This window comes from Taudactylus pleione, unplaced genomic scaffold, assembly GCF_031769625.1.
Source record: "Taudactylus pleione unplaced genomic scaffold, aTauple2 ptg000257l, whole genome shotgun sequence".
NCBI lineage: Eukaryota > Metazoa > Chordata > Amphibia > Anura > Myobatrachidae > Taudactylus > Taudactylus pleione.
Window position 1 is genome coordinate 1,388,133 of NW_028284659.1, and position 20,948 is coordinate 1,409,080.

Below are 20,948 nucleotides of genomic sequence, written 5' to 3' on the forward strand. Positions count from 1 at the left end.
ACATTGGAAGATCGCTCAGGAGCATCTGGATCTGTCACAGGGCTACCGGCAATATGTTCTGCTACCGATGAAACAAACATTGAGTGGTTTGGAAGGAACGCGTAGCACCAGGGGCTCCATCAGGAGTGTAACTAGACCCTTGTTGACCCCATAGCAAAATTTCTACACCCCTCCCTTACAGTGCCGCAGCCCCTTCCCCGGCCCCCGGGAATACTCTCCCCAGTCAGGCCTATAGGGTCTGCTGTTCCTGACAGCTTCCCTCTTTGTGCACTGATATTAAAGTTCCCCTTCACTTCCCTCCCAGAACTGCTGCCGCTGTAACTCCTCCCTCTTTCCTGTCTTTCTGTCCAGTGTGTCCATTATCCCCTATTGTGCGCAACTAGTCCCTTTCTAGAGCCCCCCAGCCGAGCATCCAGCAACACTTGTGGCCAACGACTCCAGCTATCACTCTCCGCAGCCGCCTCCAACTGTAAGTGAGTGATAGGATTCGGAAAGGGGGAGTCTGTGATATGGGGGTGTCACCAGCTAGGCCCCCTGCTCTGCCTCTGGCCATGGCATGGAGGCCTGACTGGAATACTTTGTGGCCTGCTGGCCACTGGCACGGCTCACCCATCTGCCCGGAGCTGCATGCTGGAGTGGAGGAGTGCAGCATCACTCCATGAGTTCCACACACCAAAAATGGGTGCAGGGGGAGGTGGACCTTGGAGGTGTTATGGGCCCTGTAGCAACTGCACCACCTGCAACCACAGTAGCTACACTCCTGGGCTCCATTTATTATCAATACTAATTGCTTGCTATTTTGTTTAGTATCACACTTATATTAATGAATATGCCACCAGCATTTAATATTACTTACCCCTCGTCGGAGATCTCCGCTGTATTTCTGGCAGACTACCACTGCCAGCAATCGGCTAATAAGCAATGCCCATTGCACTTCCACCTGGCTGGGACTCAGCAAAACCTGAAAATCTTTAGCTGGGTTCCGATTGCTAACAATCGTTATACTACAACTAACATCATCTATAGACGTGTAAGTGGTGCCGTGACAAACAGCAGTAATCTAAGCTTATTGCTTTTTAAATACAGAAGAGGGGACATAACCCCTTTAGCGAGTGCTCTCCTTGTCATTTTGTAGGAGAATGGAAGGTGAGCCATCAGCTATTTGAAGCTCAACAAAAGTTGGGTGAGGTCACAGGGCATCAACCCAAAAACACCTATAAGTAAATCAACAACTGAGCAGCTTCAGTAGACGTAAATTCTCCTTTTGGAGTGGCCCAGACTCCTGACCTCAGCCTGATAGAGATGTTGAGGATGAGCTGGAGAAGGCCCTTTACTCCAGACATCCCAGCAATACTGCTGGACTAAAACAGTCTTGTAAGGAGGAACGGTCCAAAATTCCTCTGGACCTTTTGCAGGTCTGCTCCACAGCGACAGAGAACATTTGGCTGAAGTCACTGCTGCCATTGTGTGACTACTTTGTGCAGAAATCCATGCAATTCCAAATTGTTCAGACCAATATCTGCGTCCAACGCTACGGTCATGCCTGGAACTTGAATTAACCACCCATAATGCTCCCCCAAAATGGGGCTGTTACTTGAGCATGTTTGCTGCCCAGTTCCACGGAAAGTGTGGCATCAACAGAGATCTATCCATTTTCAGGAGCGAACTTAGTGTAGGTCTGATCCAGCGAAAGTGAGCTTCCTGATTGTTTTTGGTGGAAATGGGAGGTTCTGGAGTACAGCAACAAAGTGAATGACACAATACACACACAGTTTAAGTTAATTAATTCAAGTATTTATTGGTACTTAGCTTAAAATTTCTAATTAATTCCGCTAATGGCCTAATACAGCCAAATCACATCCAGGAGCCTCACCCTACACAATAGGCTGGATGGTACACCATCCCACCTCTTTCTGCAGTCAGTCTGGAAGACAGGAGTTAAAGGCTACAGACTTCCACATTTAACACCTAATTATAGGGCTGCTAACAAAAACTGGATACTATATACCTTATAAGGTCATAATAATAATAAGATAAATATTAGCAATAGGGGGCAGCATTGCCTCAATATGGTGTGACACAGTTAGGTTAGGGGGTCCCTCTCCTGGGTAGAGGACTCCTTCCTTACACACACGCACACAGCAGCAGGGAAGCAGCACACCAGTCTGGATGCAAGTAAAAGCTGGTCGGCGCCAGTCTTTATTGTACAATGTCAGAAATATAAAGAAAACATAAATATAAATCCTAGCCCTGTCGGGGCACTAACTTCACAGGTAGTTCCCTCACTACCAGAACCTGGCAGGGCCTAATGCCCTCACCAGCAACAAAGCACAGCACAGTACTCACTGATAGGTTTTTCAAGTGTCTCTGAGCAAACTCCCTGTCTGCTCTCCCCGGTGAGACAATCAGCCCTAAACACACTAGGCTTATATTGGCCACTCTCAGGTGGAAAACTAACAATCCTGTTACCAGGCTGTGAGAACCAAAACCTGGAGTGGCCGTGGGTGGAGCCCTCCCTCTCCTCTCGCCCACAACCCCCAGGTCCCAAACCGGCTTTTCAAAAAGCCGAAACTCAAGCCTGCTACACTGCAGACTTTCTCCTGGGGGTTTAAAACACAAAAGACAGGAATCTGGGACAAATGTACCTGCCACAGACCACTTTACTAGTGATCCTATCACAATGGTTATTGACACAATATTCTAACAAAATATATCTCTTATCGGGTTTCACAAACTGTGTCTATTGTGCGGCAAGCTGCTAACAACCAATAGGTACCCTTAACCTATTAGAGATAATCTATTATAACAGTATGCAGTCAGGTAGCCGACGGTCAAAATGCCACCCGCCAGCATCCCGACAGGGGACTAATGCTAGGCGTTGAAATCCTGATGCCTATCATTATCCCTACGCCGGGAGCCCGACGCCCGGCATACCAAATGAAGGTAAGCCGGGCGGCGGGTGCAGACAGCCACAGAGGGGGAGGGTTAGGTTAGGGGCTCCCAGGGGGACTTAGGGTTAGGAACCCGCCCGGGAGGGTTAGGGTTAGGCTTGGGGAAGGGGAGGTTAGGGTTAGGCACCCCCCTGGGAGGGTTAAGTGTAGGCTGTGGAGATGGGGGGTTAGGTTTAGGCACTTACCGTGGAGTTAGGGTTAGGCACTAAGGGGGGTGGTTAGGGTTAGGCACCCCTAAGGGAGGGTTAGGGTTAGGGGGGGAAAGAGTTAGGTTTAGTTAGTTTACTTACCTGTCGGTATCTTCACTGCTGAAGGTCTTCCGGTGTTGGGATTTGAACCGCCGGACATAGGTCCGGCAGTCATTCATACCGATCCCTATTATAGCAAGTGACATTGACATTTATATGTTCAAGGCTCCTTATTTAAAGCAAGCAACATCACACAATCTTAGATGCAACTAGTCAAAATATGTAGCACATTCCTTTGAGAATCTATCAAAGAGAACTTTCTAATAAAGCAGCAAAAATATTTGATTAACATAGTTGAATATTAGTATAAAACTGCATAGCTAAATTAGTAGAAAAACATTCTAATAATCTTAATACAATCACTATTACATACATTAAAAGTACTCTGAACAGTTTAAGAGCAAAAGAGGCTGACCCTATGCAAAACCCCCTTTAAATACTAGAAATCCAAACCACACCTACCAAAATCCTATTGGTCTAAACTAAACCCCTGACCAACTGACATCAACTAAACTACCCAGCAACAAGGCTGTCATAACTACCAATCAGCAAAAAAACAGTACTCTTATTTATTCTTAAGCTTATACAGCTTTCGCCTACTATTTCCTACAAATGGTAAATCTAATCAATACTTTGTGTGTGTTTCCATTTCAAATCAAAAGTACAATGATTATAAACTAATCTTCTATATGTTCATTGATTTTGTTTTGTTTGTCAGCTAACGAGTCCATATTTTCCAGATCTGCGTTATTCTGGTTTTCAACTGCAACAGTCGTGTGTCCACATTCTGCAAGATACAGAAATATAGAGGTTACTGTTTCCTTAGCGCAGCACAAATCCAATGTATATTTCCCCTAAATGTTCCCACATAATTGCAGCACAAATGTTGCACTAGTAAATATGTATAATACTGTACATGGGACATTGCCCCCTCCGCCTTAACATATAATGATAATCACATTCAAGGGGTCCTGTTACCATATAAAATTTACACCAATGTACCAAACTACCTGATGACTTTATATTTCACTGTAAGTAGTGATTTATGTCTTATAATAGAAATGTCTCTAATAAAAAAAAAAAAAACATTTTTAAGTTTTATTACTATTGTATTAACCACTTTTTAAAGTTCTAATTATATTTTCTTAGAGAGAAAGTACAGACCTCATAATGCTGTACTGTATGACAGGTGTGTGCTATGGTCTATTCATCATTACAGAATTATCGCTGCAAATTAAAAAACAGTTTGGAGTCGTTCATCATGCCTCAGTCATCAAGCCTCAGTCATCAAGCCTCAGTCATCAAGCCTCAGTCATCAAGCCTCAGTCATCAAGCCTCACTGCCTAAAGTATCACTTCTGAAAGCTGCTCTGTTTGCAGAGTCAGCTTATAGGAAAAGTGATACTTTTCCCCCTGCACCTGCCATGTCCCTATGGATTATTCCGCAGCGCCGGTCTTTGCCCCCGCCTGCCCACAGCTGCAGCCCCCACCAGCAACTGCCGACATCTGTGGCCCCCGATACCCTCTGAACTATCTCTCCTCCCCTAGCACCCTTTCCCTGGTGTCTGCTGTGTGCGCTCTGTCCTCCCCATCTCTCCTCACCCTGCTGCTGAGTCCAATACTCGGCATCCCGGTATGTGCTCTTGTCCCCTCCCTCCCTTCCCCATCCATTCCCCGGTGTGTGGCCTGTCCTCTCTCCCCCCCCAACCATTCCCCAGTTGTGAGCTCGGTCGCCAGGCCCCCCCCCCCACGGCTCCCTGCTCCAGCACACCCCACTCCACCCCCCCCCCTCCTCCCGGCTCCCTACTCCTGCACTTCCGCTCACCTGTCTCCTCTTCTTGCCCGGCGTCACCATGGAGCCTGGACAGGAAGAAGCCTGTGACAGGTGTGTTGGAGCAGGGGGCAGTGTGTCCTGCACACAGCTGTGGTGCCCCGGTTGGTTGAGGTTTCCACCAGTGATTGCAGCATTGTTGGCAGCAGTAAACTGTTGAAAACTTCCTATTGGTTAAGTGGCTTTTTAGTTACCCTTTAAAAATCGGACCCATAATGCATGCAAAATCTTCAATATGGTAACCATGACCTGTCCAGCCTCAATACCTCTCAATGTAACATAAGTTTACTATTAAGACACTCTGTAAAAATTATTAAATCAGAAGATGGAACTTACCTTCTTTATTTAGGAACAATAATTTGGACACATTTGTGTCTGTCTTCTTCATGTTACTTGTTGGCAACCACAAGCACTGGTTCTGCTTTTTGCATGTCCTAAGCCAGAAGAGAAGGAAGGGAAAGAGTGAAGATGGCAGAAATGGAAGATGAGGGGGTTGAAGATGTGTCGCAGGACAGCGGGCACTAGGGAAACATTGGATAAAAATAATGGGGAACAAATGGAAAGGGGGACAAAGGGAGGGATACAAACCAAGAGTGAAGGAAGGGACAAGTGCCCGTAATGTGGTGACAGATAAACACTTAAAATGGGATGGGGGGCATGAGCAGAGTGAGACAGACTGATGGGGAGAAATTGGTACATACTGTATATCAAATTGAAGAAAGCGAGAGATAGAAACTTAAATGGTGGACAGAGATACACATACAGAGGGGGAGACAGAGATAAATATACACAAGTGTGGTATGGACAGAGATACACATACAGAGGCGGAGACAGAGATACACATACAGAGGGGGAGACAGAGATGCATATATTCACAAGTGTGCTATGGACAGAGATACACATACAGAGGGGGAGACAGAGATGCATATACACAACACAGATACATATACACAAGTGTGGTATGGAAAGAGATACACATACAGAGGGGGAGACAGAGATGCATATACACAAGTGTGGTGTGGAGAGAGATACACATACAGAGGGGGAGACAGAGATGCATATACACAAGTGTGGTGTGGAGAGAGATACACATACAGAGGGGGAGACAGAGATACACATAAACAACAGAGATACATATACACAAGTGTGATATGGACAGAGATACACATACAGAGGGGGAGACAGAGATACACATACACAAGTGTGGTATGGACAGAGATACACATACAGAGGGGGAGACAGAGATACACATACTGGGGGGTGGAGGCAGATATACACATACACAACAGAAATACATATACACAAGTGTGGTATGTACAGAGATACACATACAGAGGGGGAGACAGAGATACACATACAGAGGGGGAGACAGAGATACACATACACAATAGAGATACATATACACAAGTGTGGTATGGACAGAGATATACATACAGTGGGGGAGACAGAGATACATATACACAAGTGTGGTGTGGACAGAGATACACATACAGAGAGGGAGGCAGAGATGCATATACACAAGTGTGGTGTAGACAGAGATACACATACAGAGGGGGAGACAGAGATACACATACACAACAGAGATACATATACACAAGTGTTGTATGGACAGAGATATACATACAGTGGGGGAGACAGAGATACACATACACAAGTGTGGTATGGACAGAGATATACATACAGTGGGGGAGACTGAAATGCATACACACAGGTGTGGTATGGACAGAGATACACATACAGAGGGGGAGACAGAGATACACATACACAACAGAGATACATATATACACAAGTGTGTTATGGACAGAGATACACATACAGAGAGGGAGACAGAGATGCATATACACAACAAAGATACACATACAGAGGGGGAGACAGAGATACATATACACAAGCGTGGTGTGGACAGAGATGCATTTACAAAGGGGAGACATACACACACAAAAAAAGGGGAACAGAGATGCACAAAAGAAAGGGAAGACAGAGATGGGGGACTTACATAGTGATACATAACAGTCCAATTACTGTAACTGGGTAGAAGGAGAAGTATAGCAGCAAACAGAGGTAGGGTAGGGACGTGTACAAATTGCAATAGGCTGAGGTGCATGTGTCATTATCTGTACGCTGTATCTCTAAGGCTACAGAGATAACAGCCAAAATAATTGATTAGTCCTCCCCTCTACCCTGGGAGTAGCCCTATGACATCACAGGGCCATCGGCCTACTGAGAAAACTCCTGTTAGTGCCTATGGCCAATATGATTTAGGCGAATCTTAGGAGGTACAGATTTAATTCATCTCTATAATAAATGTGTAAGAAGCTAATGCTATAACTGTAGACATGTTTGCTCTATTGCTTGGGCGGTGGGTTATAATGAGGGTTATAATGTGGCAACCACCTGGTACCCAGATAACAGGTAGGGGGGTGCAGGGGCAGATACCTGCATGGACCAATAGCTTTGTATTCCCTGATGCCTAGGTTAGTGCACCTGAGGAGGGTAGGTAATAGGGGACAGCAACAGGTACAGAAGCTTTTCCAGACTATCACATGGCTAATATTATAATGTAACAGTTATAATATACTCTGCTCCAGTGCTTGGATATAGTTTAGATATAATTTCGGAATTTCTGTAATAACAACATAACTAAAAACAAAAAAACACAAGTGTCCCATTCTGCAGATGATCAGTATGACATGGAGCCAAATAGCCGCAGGCTCCGGAGCTCAGATATAGCGATATTGTTCCAGCTGTAACAGACGTCAGGCTTGTATAAAACATCAGAGAGAAGGGAAGACTGTGTGGTTACGTGGTCTCTACCTAACCACCTCATTCTACATTGTATTCATGTTCCTTGGGTACTAGATCTGTGCCAGACACTATACATTGGCTCAAATCCATTCTCCAGGGTGCGTTATAGCTGTACAAATGCATTTAGCACCCGGTGACAGCTACTTAGGGCCCTGATTGTGAGTCAGAAGCTTCACTCTCTGCGCCTGTGACTTTATGCTATTACTGCTACAAGCCCTGCCCTGGTCTCCGGACACAGCGCTCGGATCACATCTTCGGACGCAGCGCTCGGATCACATCTTTGGACGCAGTGCTCGGATCGCATCTTCTGATGCAGCGCTTGGATCGCATCTTCTGATGCAGCGCTCGGATCGCATCTTTGGACGCAGCGCTCGGATCGCATCTTCGGACGCAGCGCTCGGATCGCATCTTCTGATGCAGTGCTCGGATCGCATCTTTGGACGCAGCGCTCGGATCGCATCTTCTGATGCAGCGCTCGGATCACATCTTTGGACGCAGCGCTCGGATCGCATCTTTGGACGCAGTGCTCGGATCACATCTTTGGACGCAGTGCTCGGATCACATCTTCTGATGCAGCGCTCGGATCACATCTTTGCACGCAGTGCTCGGATCGCAGATGCTGGCAGGATATGGCTTTTTCCTTCAAACGCCTCCTGCGGCATTAGCATATTTACACATCGCTGCTGTGTCTAAAGGCGCCGCTGTTGGGCGTTCTGCATCCATCTCTAAATCAGGCCCCGACTGTATGTACACACCGGGGACCACATGCACTGTGCAACTTTTTACTGATTTAGGGGTCTATAGGGTCTATTCACTAAGCAGTTTTAGGAGACAGAGTGAAAAGTGATAAGAAAGTGATAAGAAAGTGATAAGGTGCCAGCCAATCAGCTCCCAACTGTCGTTTTTCAAACAGCCTGCGAGATGACAGTTGGGAGCTGATTGGCTGGTACCTTCTCACTTTTCACTCTGTCTCCTAATACTGCTTAGTGAATAGAACCCTTACTATGTATCAAGCACTGAAAGCCAGGAGAAGTGGACCAGTTGAGACATTGCCCATAGCAACCAATCACCTCCTAACCTATTTTATAGACTGTTCCTTATAAATGCTACATCAAAGCTGATTGGTTGCTATGTGCAATGACTCTGGTCCCCTTCTCCTGGCTCTCACTGCTTGATACATAAACCCCTTAGACACATGCGCTGTGGGACTCTTTATTTACTTAGACACATTTGAAGAACATTGATATCTTCATGGAAACCGCCATTGCGCGCGTCTCAGAATCAGCGCCTTGGACTGAAACTCTCTTTATTACTGTGACAAGAACATTTTTACCGTACCTTAGAAAAATGCAGAAGATGATGAACACTATACATAATAACGGCACTAGTAGGATGAGCCTCAGATAATCTTCTCGTCCAGTAACTGGACCGTTGGCGGTGGCTGGGACTGGATTCATGGTTGTTGCTGTTTTGGCTTCTAATGCTTTATAATGATCCCGTAGGACATTCATTACATCTTTAGACAGGGGCTCTGAAACAGAAAGGATAAAGGGTTACTAATATCATACTTGCCAACTCTCCCGGGGGTGTTTGAGAGGCTCCCGAATTTCTGAGAGATTCTTATGGACTAATGCGAGAATAAATCAGGTTATCAGGGGAAAGATGATGCCGTTTTTGCCTTTGTGGTTTTGTCTTTTCCCATTCCCCAGGGGCACCGACAGTACGGGGGAACGGGTACTAATTACGTGGGCCCGGCTTGTTGGAGGAGCCTGGGTCTGCCGCTGTCCCCCCTCCCTCTTACCTGTCAGCTCAGTGCTGGGGAGAGAGGCTGCTACCTCTGAGCGCCAGAAGTAGTCTCCTCTGCCTGTACATGGGTATGGGGGAGCGATCACACAGATCACCCCCCCCTGTATTTGCCCCTGACTGAGGGGCTCACAACACCCACCTGTTTAGCTTTGCTGCACTGCAATTACTTTCTCTATTTTTTCCCCCTAAGGGGTGGAACACCTCCCACGGATAACCCGTGACCCCGCGAATATTACCAGGGTCCAGGCAGGCTGTATATGGGCCTCCCCCTCCCCCAGTATGAAAATGCAGTGAGCAGCGAGGAGCAGGGGCGTGATTATGTGAATCGGTAGTAATTGGCGCAGTATGAAGACATGCCAGATACATTGCAAAATTATCTCTATTTCAAAGGGACCATCCTAAAGCACAGCGTACCAACACACAAGGGATACAAGCGCACCAACACACAAGGGATACAAGCGCACCTACTCACAGGGAATACAAGCGTACCTACACACAGGGAATACAAGCGCACCTACACACAGGGAATACACCTACACACAGGGAATACACCTACACACAGGGAATACAAGCGCACCTACACACATGGAGTACAAGCGCACCTACACACAGGGAGTACAAGCGCACCTACACACAGGGAGTACAAGCGCACCTACACACAGGGAGTACAAGCGCACCTACACACAGGGAGTACAAGCGCACCTACACACAGGGAGTACAAGCGCACCTACACACAGGGAGTACAAGCGCACCTACACACAGGGAGTACAAGCGCACCTACACACAGGGAATACAAGCACACCTACACACAGGGAATACAAGCACACCTACACACAGGGAATACAATCATACCTACACTCAGGGAATACAAGCGCACCTACACACAGGGAGTACAAGCGCACCTACACACAGGGAGTACAAGCGCACCTACACACAGGGAGTACAAGCGCACCTACACACAGGGAGTACAAGCGCACCTACACACAGGGAGTACAAGCGCACCTACACACAGGGAGTACAAGCGCACCTACACACAGGGAGTACAAGCGCACCTACACACAGGGAATACAAGCACACCTACACACAGGGAATACAATCATACCTACACACAGGGAATACAAGCGCACCTACACACAGGGAGTACAAGCGCACCTACACACAGGGAGTACAAGCGCACCTACACACAGGGAGTACAAGCGCACCTACACACAGGGAGTACAAGCGCACCTACACACAGGGAGTACAAGCGGACCTACACACAGGGAATACAAGCGCACCTACACACAGGGAATACAAGCGCACCTACACACAGGGAATACAAGCGTACCTACACACAGGGAATAAAAGCGTACATACACACAGGGAATACAAGCGTACATACACAGGGAATACAAGCGCACCTACACAGGGAATACAAGCGCACCTACACACAGGGAATGCAAGCGCACCTACACACAGGGAATACAAGCGCACCTACACACAGGGAATACAAGCGCACCTACACACAGGGAATACAAGCGCACCTACACACAGGGAATACAAGCGCACCTACACACAGGGAATACAAGCGCACCTACACACAGGGAATACAAGCGCACCTACACACAGGGAATACAAGCGCACCTACACACAGGGAATACAAGCGCACCTACACACAGGGAATGCAAGCCGGTCATTAAGTTCTGAGGTTGGGTCAACATAGATTTCATGCCAAACTGAAATCCTTGCACATCACGTAGTGATATCATACCAATACTCGGTGGAGTGAGGGGATTGACACTTTGTCCAGACTCCATTTTCAGTCCATCTGTATCCTGTTCACATGTGTGTAGGTGTACAATGTGTTCATTTGTCAGCACAGAAAAGGAATCCCCCTCTGTACACTCAAAGATCTTTTCCAAGCGCAGTGGGCTGAGCTTACATATTTCCATCGCGCCCCTTCTGATAGATAAGGGATAGGGATAGCTCGTTAAGTCTATCTTAGAATAAAAAGAGAGGCGCTTACATGGCTTAGAGATGGGTGCAGCTGCAATACAAAAAACAATTGTGTGTTAATCCGTTACATTGTTCTTGCCCAAATGCTGCCATATGCAATGCTGCTGGCTTGGTATAGCTAATGTAAATATATATATACATTTCACTTTAATGCCTTTTTCTTTAAGGTTCTTCTGTATTTGGCTCATTAACAGATGCCTCTGAGTGAGGTAGGGCCTACACACAGCCACCTCCCCCTGTTGTCAGTGGTAGCAGCAGACCTGAAGTCCAGAAGAGATCCCTAGGTGTGCGCATGCTCTATAATGCCATATAGGTGGGAGAGGGTAGGTTACAGCCAGAGGAGGGGGTATACAGTACATAGCAACTCCTCGTATACTTACACTCACTGCTTGTGAAGGACAGAGACATTATCAGAAATAAAAGTGATTTCTTCCAAATAGGATTATAATCTGCAAAAGAGAAAATGAATTTCATTAAGATCTGCCTGTAACAGAACCGCGGTGACTCTTTGAAAAAGCCCCCATTGAAAGGGGTGAAACGCGTCAGTGATTCCCCCTTACTAAACAGCATCTCCTACTTGTGGATGATCTCCAGTGGAACCGCCAGCTGGTTTGTTTGCAGCCGCTATTTCTTCTCCGTGGCATCACTGCAGAGAGGCATCAGCTCTGTTATTTTAGCTGGGCGGTACTGTCAAGCAGAGACGAGGGGAGATTGAGGGACTACTGATTCCAGATACCCCTGCTCCAACACCCGCTCACTGTAACTGGAGAAACCAGCTGCCATTACATACAGCGGCGCTGCACCGCTTGACCTGTATTAAGGACAGCTGAGGATAACATATCAGCGCAGGAGCCAAGGGAGACGGTATGATTGTTTGTGCCTAGCCATACTTGCTATAGCATTAACCTATTTCACTGGAGAAATTGGCATCTTATTTTGCTCACCGCAACGCTATATTACCTGACCTGTACGACGGATAGGTACAGCGGTTTTTCAATATTCGGCTGGCAAGTCAGTTATATGATGGACACATGATCAATATTCTAATTGGACTGCTCTGAGCATTTCACCCTTTGTATTGATTTCAAATATTCATGCCATATCATGCACAAGTAGCAAAGTGGTTTTTAGTGTAGATATATATGCTCAATAGAGGTTTATTGTTTTGTGTATTGTATATATTGACTAATGTGAGTTGTATTTGTCTGTAGACTATGTGTATTTTTAATTGTGAACAAATATCAGATTAAAAATGAATATATTAACAAATGAGTACAAATTTCCTATTTTGGAGCCATGACTGATTTATGTATGCATGTGACGTCTGCTATCTTGCAGTAGATTCCTTTATATTAGCGCAGTCTGATACAAATTGCATTCTTAGTTTTTTATGGGTGTTCACATATCCCATCATTTGCTGCTTTTTAGTAACTGGCTGTTGCACATCTATTTGGTAAAATTTGGACTTCCAGATTAGCGCCGGGATCATTGGTTTGAAATGTAATAAATAGCCTGTGAACTTTTCAGCTTGAGGTTACTACATATGCGAGTTTAGGACTATGTAAACTGACACCTTTTAATGCGAACAGCGAGTTATACAGAAGCCATCACAGATCAGTGAGATCAGTCATGGCTTGTGTCTGTATTTTTTTTTTTTTAAATGACGTGCAGCCCCCTCCCCAAAAGCATAACCAGCCCCAGGCTTCATACATGGCTTTGCTGGGCCGGTTATGGAAAAACAGGGGACAAAATGAGTAGGGGTCTGCTGTAAGTTCCATAACCAGCACCGGACTCTTTCTAGCAGGGGGGGGGGGGGTAATGCTACAGCCAGGGAAAACCTTTCACCAGTTTCCCCAGCCAAAGCATTACCCCTGACCGCTAGTCAGCCCAGGCCGGGGATCCCTGGGGAGTTGGGGAGCCCCCCAATAAAGGGGTCCTCCTCTCCAGGGCACCCCAGGCCTAGACTGATAGCCCGGGGCTATGCCCAGCACCCATAGGCAGTGTTAGTGTGTAGTGTAAAATAGAAGTTTCAATATTGTCTTTAGCTGTGGTACTACATGTCCCAGCATTCCTCTCCCACATGCTGGTATTTGGAGAACCACAAATACCAGCATGCAGGGCATTACGGGCCCGCTGTTACGTGTAGTTCCACAACCAAAGAAATACATAAATAAACACAACACACACCAAGACTGTAAAAGTTTATTATAACATACTGTACCTGCACACTCACTATCACACATACTCACCTAGTATCCCTGATGACAGCATGTCCCCTTGTCCTGTAGATAATCCATAGGGGTACCTATAAAGGAAAATTCATACTCACCTCTCCTACGAGTAGGTCACGTCCTCTTCATTCCAACTAGGCATCCTGGGGGTTAAAATAACAAACCAAAAATTTCCCGTTACCAAGCCATACACATCCGCCTCTTGAAAAAGCCGCCTAGTGCGGAGAAACGCGTTGAGGGCACGGAGGATCTGGCCGGGAGTGGTATTCCACTTCACATTGCACGCTCGCAGCCACGAGGCTCCTGCTCCGCTTCCCCTTACACAGTAGTCCTGGCTGTGGGTCTCCCTATGTGACACCGCTTGGATTTATGCGGGAGAGTGAGGCTCATTGCACTCATATTTGGGCAACATCGGGAGGAGATTGGTTCCCTATTTCATCTCTGAAGGATATATCAGAGACATGGGGGCCACAGATTGATTACCGCTGGAGCGGCTTACACTGAAGGAGGACTAAGTACTTACAAGCACATACATACATTGAGGCTCTAGAACCACTCCGATATTACCTTCATATATTTCCATCTGCTGCCTGTGCTGGAGCGTCTATCACATTGGATACAAATGTTGCAATAATTGTTGGTCTCTGGCTTACCTGGCAGTTACTGCTACAGTGACTTAAAATTCTATTAATAACGTAACTTTCTGTAGAGCTGCCACTGTGCATAGATCTCTGCCATTTTACTTGGAGAGGAACATTTGCATTTATATCTTAAAGGATGTTGGATACCATTTACCACCGGCTGTTCAATTCATGCTGATTTAGGCTTACATGTATGCTTATGTATATGTTTCTTCATTTATGTATTTTATATGTTAGTGGCTTATCGTGCATTGTATTGCTATATCCCTTTCCTGGGAATTATTAAGGGATTATCTATCTTTATGCATATGTGTATCATTACGGTTATGTGTATTTATTAAATAAATAAATTTTTTATACCATCTGCTGTGTGATATTAGCGCCACTTAACATTTCTTTCCTTTTTCTGTTTGATTGTTGGTGGTGGTTTGGCAAGACCCCCATTAAGTGTGCGGCTTTGAACACCGGCAGATAGAGTAAACTATACACCTCTACTGGCGCCCTAGCTATCTTTTGGTTTGCTTATGTATCACCTCACCTGATTTGCCAGGTCCATCCTTGTCTGTTAGCAAGCCACCCACGGGCTCGGTCTCAGGCTCACACTCACTGATTCGCCCATTGGGAGGATCTGCCAAAAAAAAAAATTGTAAGGTGCTTATATCCAGGGTACAGTATGTGATAACGGGATCTTACTGGGCAAACTGAAAGAGTCATCCAATCAGCTTCTACTCCCTGATTCAGTCCTGCTCGCTTCCAATGGACGCAGATGAGGAGAGAAAACAGAGGGGAGAAACTCTCAGAAGAGGGGGAGGGGGCGGTGGAGACGCTCGCTGTTAGGCTACGCTGCGTCAGTGGCATTTTATGAACAATAAAAGTGAAGCCAATGCATGAATTCTCTGATGAAGAGAAGTAAAGCCAATATTTTTCATTATACTACACACACCTGACAGTGGGACCTGATTCAGCAAGGAACGCAGCGGCTTATACGCACACAATCGGACGATTAATTTGCACTGTGCATGCGTATGCATCACAGTGGGTGAACCTGACGCCGCGGTTGGGATTGCAGCCGCAGAGGCTACTCAGACCCATGGCAGAGTGACTGACAGGAAGGGCCATTTGTGGGTGGTGATAGGGGGTACGGTCGGGGAAATGCAGGTGTGCCAGTGCGTTTGGGCACCGCTGCAGGGGTGTGCATAAATTATTCACTGCGATACCATACGGTACTCATATCGTGCGCTGAGGTAAGCAATACCTGAGTGATGTCTGACCTGCCATAACTGCAATTATTTACATACCATCGCGCGTGGCACGATTTACCATGCAAGCAGCAAAGATGTAACTGGGCATATCGGTAACACTGAATGACACTGACACGCGCGCGCACTGCCATAAAGAGAAGACATGATAGTGATAGCTATCACTTCACTGCCAAGATCTTTGTCAGCACAGCCATTCATCATATCTACTGTCCCGGCAATTAAACTTTCATACATAGGGTCCATAATTATGTAATAGACACCAAAACAAAAGCATCAACACAGACGAAACAAAAATTGCTTGTGTGTGTAATGCAATAATTGATACATAGAGCCCTCACTATTTACCGCCTCACCTGGTTTGTTTAATTCATCTTCATCTGATGTGCAGTCCTCCGCGGTCCTGTTCCCAGACTCAGACCTACTGGTTCCCCCTTTACCAGGGCCGTCTCTTCCATTGGGCTTGTTGGGCAGTTGCCCAAGGGCCCGAAGCTTGTAGAGCCCTGCCCTGGTAAATTTGAGATACTTTTATAAGACGGCTGCCGGTGCACTGTATTCCGATATAACCTCCCCCACCTCACCCCCCCCCCCCCCCCCCTGTGACGAGTACTCAGTCCCAGTTTCACTTCATCCGCCGGCGTCAGACCAGTCAGACAGAGTCTCTCTGCATGTGTGGGAGGTCTGGTGGGCATGCGGGAGGGTTTCATTTTATTTCCCATTAATGGGTGGGCAGGGCCCACACTGCTGTTAAGACAACCCTGCCCTTTACGACTACCTGACAAAATAATATCGTGAACCTGTCAATTCATCTTTAAGGTGTCAGGTCAGCAACAAAACACAACGAAGAAAAAAGAAAAGTATTGTCTCTTTGTTGGCGCACATAAAGAGTAGAAGAATAGTATAAAATGTAACTTTTATTATATCAATGTTTAAAATTCACCTTTGTAGTGAAATATTGAAAGAAGAATAAATTATTAAAACAGAAACATATTCTATATATTGTTCTTAATAATAAATTATTGATAATACACGTATCTATGTCTTATTCTACGTTCTATTGACCTATTAAATGAATTAATTATTCATAAATAATCAAGTGATATTTATTATCTCTTTAATGCATCAATTTAATTATCACATAGGCTGTCCATCAGCAGGTAAGAACATATATGTATATATCTTTGATTTGAAAAACTCCTTATGGGAAGTTTACCATTCCATCCTGGACCATTGCCACATGGGAACATGGATCCAGTATCCAACATGCAAACGTCACCTTCCCATTAGAGTAAAAATATGATGAATCTTTGTAATGTTGGATTCACCATGCACAAAGAATATGAGGGGTTAATTTAGAAAATGAAGGGAAATATATACACAAGCTATGCATCCTTAGGTGCTAATAGGTATTCCTTTTATATAATATAAGTTGACTATACAGACTCTGTTTAAAACACAAATAGGTAAGTAAATGGTTAATACCTTCAAATAGGCAATTGTATATTATATATGAATTCTACTTGGTGTCCTTGATATAGTCACATACCTTTATTCAGTTATCCCCTATTTGATTGTCTATGCTGTAATTCAACAGCACTATATTGGGGATTGAGCAATGATCAATTAGTTATTTTGTTGTACACTATTATAGTACTTTAGGATGTTTAATATTAGTATACAATGTAATTACAGCATCCCCCGTTGGGTGAACCACAGTGCATCAATACAATACTATATAAAAATTCACACACCAGTATATTTCAATTATAATGTCACCTAAAAAAGCTGTGCGGACAGTTTTCCTATTACAGCGCCCCCTCTTGGGCGTTTCTAATATAGTATTGTATAGAGATCTGCATATAAATATATTTCGGCTATAGCATCACCTATTGGGTATTTGTATATTGCTCTAAAGAAGCTGTGTAAATAATGTTCTTATTACAGCGCCCCCTCTAGGACGTATCTGCTATACAATAGTAATTTGCACATGGATATATATATTAATTGCAGCACCACCTATTGGATATTGATATACTGCTCTGTAGAAGTTGTGCAAAGCTATTTTTCCTCTATTGCAGTAATCTCTATTAGATGTATCTGCTTCACATCTAGAGTAAATTTATGTTCTAAGATGCTAGATGTACATATGTATTATAATTGTAGCATCCCCTGTTTGAATAATCAGTACAGCACTAAGGGCTCTATTTATTAACATTATTTTTACTAAAATAAAGTGAAAAAGGGTGTTTTCACACCCTTTTCACATTATTTTAGTTTCACCTGTATTTATTACAGGGCAATTGGAGTAGAATTAGTAAAATTCTACTCCAACCCCCAGTATCACTTATTTTTAGTAAAGCAGATCACATTTCCCATAATTGTAATGGGAAATGTGATCTGTGTGCAAGTTACTAAAAATAAATTGTAAAAAAAATACCGGGGGAAGCCCTGCGATAATAACGCTTATCCAGGGTCTCCCCCGGTTACCGGGCTCCCACTCTGCTCTAACGGGGAGAGCAGAGGCGGGAGCCGGTACCAGTAATCAGCTATGTGGTCTAAGTAGACCGCAAGCTGATTACTGTACAAAAAAGGAAAAAAAAAATTAAACATTTTTTTTTTCACTTACCTGAATCCAGGGACCGGTGATCGGGCCTCCGGTGATGGCTCCTCTCCGGTCAGCTGGTCTCCCACAGTGCACTGGGGCCCGGTCATCAGGTGATTGGGCCCCAGTGCAGTATGGGAGATCACCTGATCGGGAAGCCCGGAGAAGACCACCGGAGGCCAGGAGGATGCAGGTAAGTGTAATGAAGGGAGGGGGGGTCCGCGATCGTGGGGGGCGGGGCTTAGCGTTGGTGGGGGGGGTAGTAGTGGTGGTCGGTCGGCGAATGCGCGTGCTCTTAGTCGCGGTATTTTTGCGACTAGAGTGCGGATGGGATCCGCAGGGCGCATTCAATATGCGGATTGTAGTAAATAGAGCCCTATGTAGTAATGTGCATAAATCATATTATAACTACAGCACCACCTGTTGGATATTTATATATTGTTACCATAAACATTGTGCAGACATTTTTTCTATTACAGCGCCCTCTCTTGGGTATATCTGCTGCATAATGATAATTTGCACATAAATATATATTAATTACAGCACCATCTATTGGGTATTGGTATAATGCTCCATAGAAACTGTGCAAACAATATTTTTATTTCATTGCAGCACCCCCTATTGGATGTATCAGCTGCACCTGAAAAAACCTTTTAGTTTGTGAAACGTACGTCGGCGTGAGCGGCTCTGACCGCTCTCTTATGTCCTATGATATGACCTAGATTGTATTATTTGAATTTTACTAATCAAGTGATAATGGAAGCATGACACGCTATAACCTAAAACCCATTTTACAGGTGCAGCTGATACATCCAATAGGGGGTGCTGCAATGAAATAAAAATATTGTTTGCACAGTTTCTATGGAGCATTATACCAATACCCAATAGATGGTGCTGTAATTAATATATATTTATGTGCAAATTATCATTATGCAGCAGATATACCCAAGAGAGGGCGCTGTAATAGAAAAAATGTCTGCACAATGTTTATGGTAACAATATATAAATATCCAACAGGTGGTGCTGTAGTTATAATATGATTTATGCACATTACTACATAGTGCTGTACTGATTATTCAAACAGGGGATGCTACAATTATAATACATATGTACATCTAGCATCTTAGAACATAAATTTACTCTAGATGTGAAGCAGATACATCTAATAGAGATTACTGCAATAGAGGAAAAATAGCTTTGCACAACTTCTACAGAGCAGTATATCAATATCCAATAGGTGGTGCTGCAATTAATATATATATCCATGTGCAAATTACTATTGTATAGCAGATACGTCCTAGAGGGGGCGCTGTAATAAGAACATTATTTACACAGCTTCTTTAGAGCAATATACAAATACCCAATAGGTGATGCTATAGCCGAAATATATTTATATGCAGATCTCTATACAATACTATATTAGAAACGCCCAAGAGGGGGCGCTGTAATAGGAAAACTGTCCGCACAGCTTTTTTAGGTGACATTATAATTGAAATATACTGGTGTGTGAATTTTTATATAGTATTGTATTGATGCACTGTGGTTCACCCAACGGGGGATGCTGTAATTACATTGTATACTAATATTAAACATCCTAAAGTACTATAATAGTGTACAACAAAATAACTAATTGATCATTGCTCAATCCCCAATATAGTGCTGTTGAATTACAGCATAGACAATCAAATAGGGGATAACTGAATAAAGGTATGTGACTATATCAAGGACACCAAGTAGAATTCATATATAATATACAATTGCCTATTTGAAGGTATTAACCATTTACTTACCTATTTGTGTTTTAAACAGAGTCTGTATAGTCAACTTATATTATATAAAAGGAATACCTATTAGCACCTAAGGATGCATAGCTTGTGTATATATTTCCCTTCATTTTCTAAATTAACCCCTCATATTCTTTGTGCATGGTGAATCCAACATTACAAAGATTCATCATATTTTTACTCTAATGGGAAGGTGACGTTTGCATGTTGGATACTGGATCCATGTTCCCGTGTGGCAATGGTCCAGGATGGAATGGTAAACTTCCCATAAGGAGTTTTTCAAATCAAAGATATATACATATATGTTCTTTCCTGCTGATGGACAGCCTATGTGATAATTAAATTGATGCATTAAAGAGATAATAAATATCACTTGATTATTTATGAATAATTAATTAAATCATTTAATAGGTCAATAGAACGTAGAATAAGACATAGATACGTGTATTATCAATAATTTATTATTAAGAACGATATATAGAATATGTTTCTGTTTTAATAATTTATTCTTCTTTCAATATTTCACTACAAAGGTGAATTTTAAACATTGATATAATAAAAGTTACATTTTATACTATTCTTCTACTCTTTATGTGCGCCAACAAAGAGACAATACTTTTCTTTTTTCTTCGTTGTATTTAATTTCTTATTGTCCTTGGCAGTACCCCCATAGATTAATTATTTATGAGATATATATCAGTTACTTGGGGCCACTATTGTAAATTTTTTCTGGTCAAACCTAAACCTAGTGCAGAGGTGTATCCCCAATCCCTTACCCACAATTCAATCAGCAACA

At 44.0% G+C, this 20,948-nt stretch overlaps 1 protein-coding gene across 1 annotated transcript in view; it reads right to left on the minus strand.

Annotated features, from left to right (window-relative positions):
* Positions 1 to 2,170: 2,170 nt before the first annotated feature.
* The window catches only part of LOC148514843 (uncharacterized), a 50,512-nt gene continuing 31,734 nt past the window's right edge, over positions 2,171 to 20,948 (minus strand). The window contains exons 3-8 of the mRNA XM_088480886.1: positions 15,046 to 15,135; positions 12,016 to 12,084; positions 11,391 to 11,666; positions 9,173 to 9,365; positions 5,366 to 5,463; positions 2,171 to 3,986 (exon numbers count right to left, since the gene is read on the minus strand). Of these exons, the coding sequence (XP_088337012.1) occupies positions 3,877 to 3,986; positions 5,366 to 5,463; positions 9,173 to 9,365; positions 11,391 to 11,666; positions 12,016 to 12,084; positions 15,046 to 15,135 (836 nt within the window). The 3' untranslated portion in view covers positions 2,171 to 3,876. The remainder of the gene's footprint in view (positions 3,987 to 5,365; positions 5,464 to 9,172; positions 9,366 to 11,390; positions 11,667 to 12,015; positions 12,085 to 15,045; positions 15,136 to 20,948) is intronic.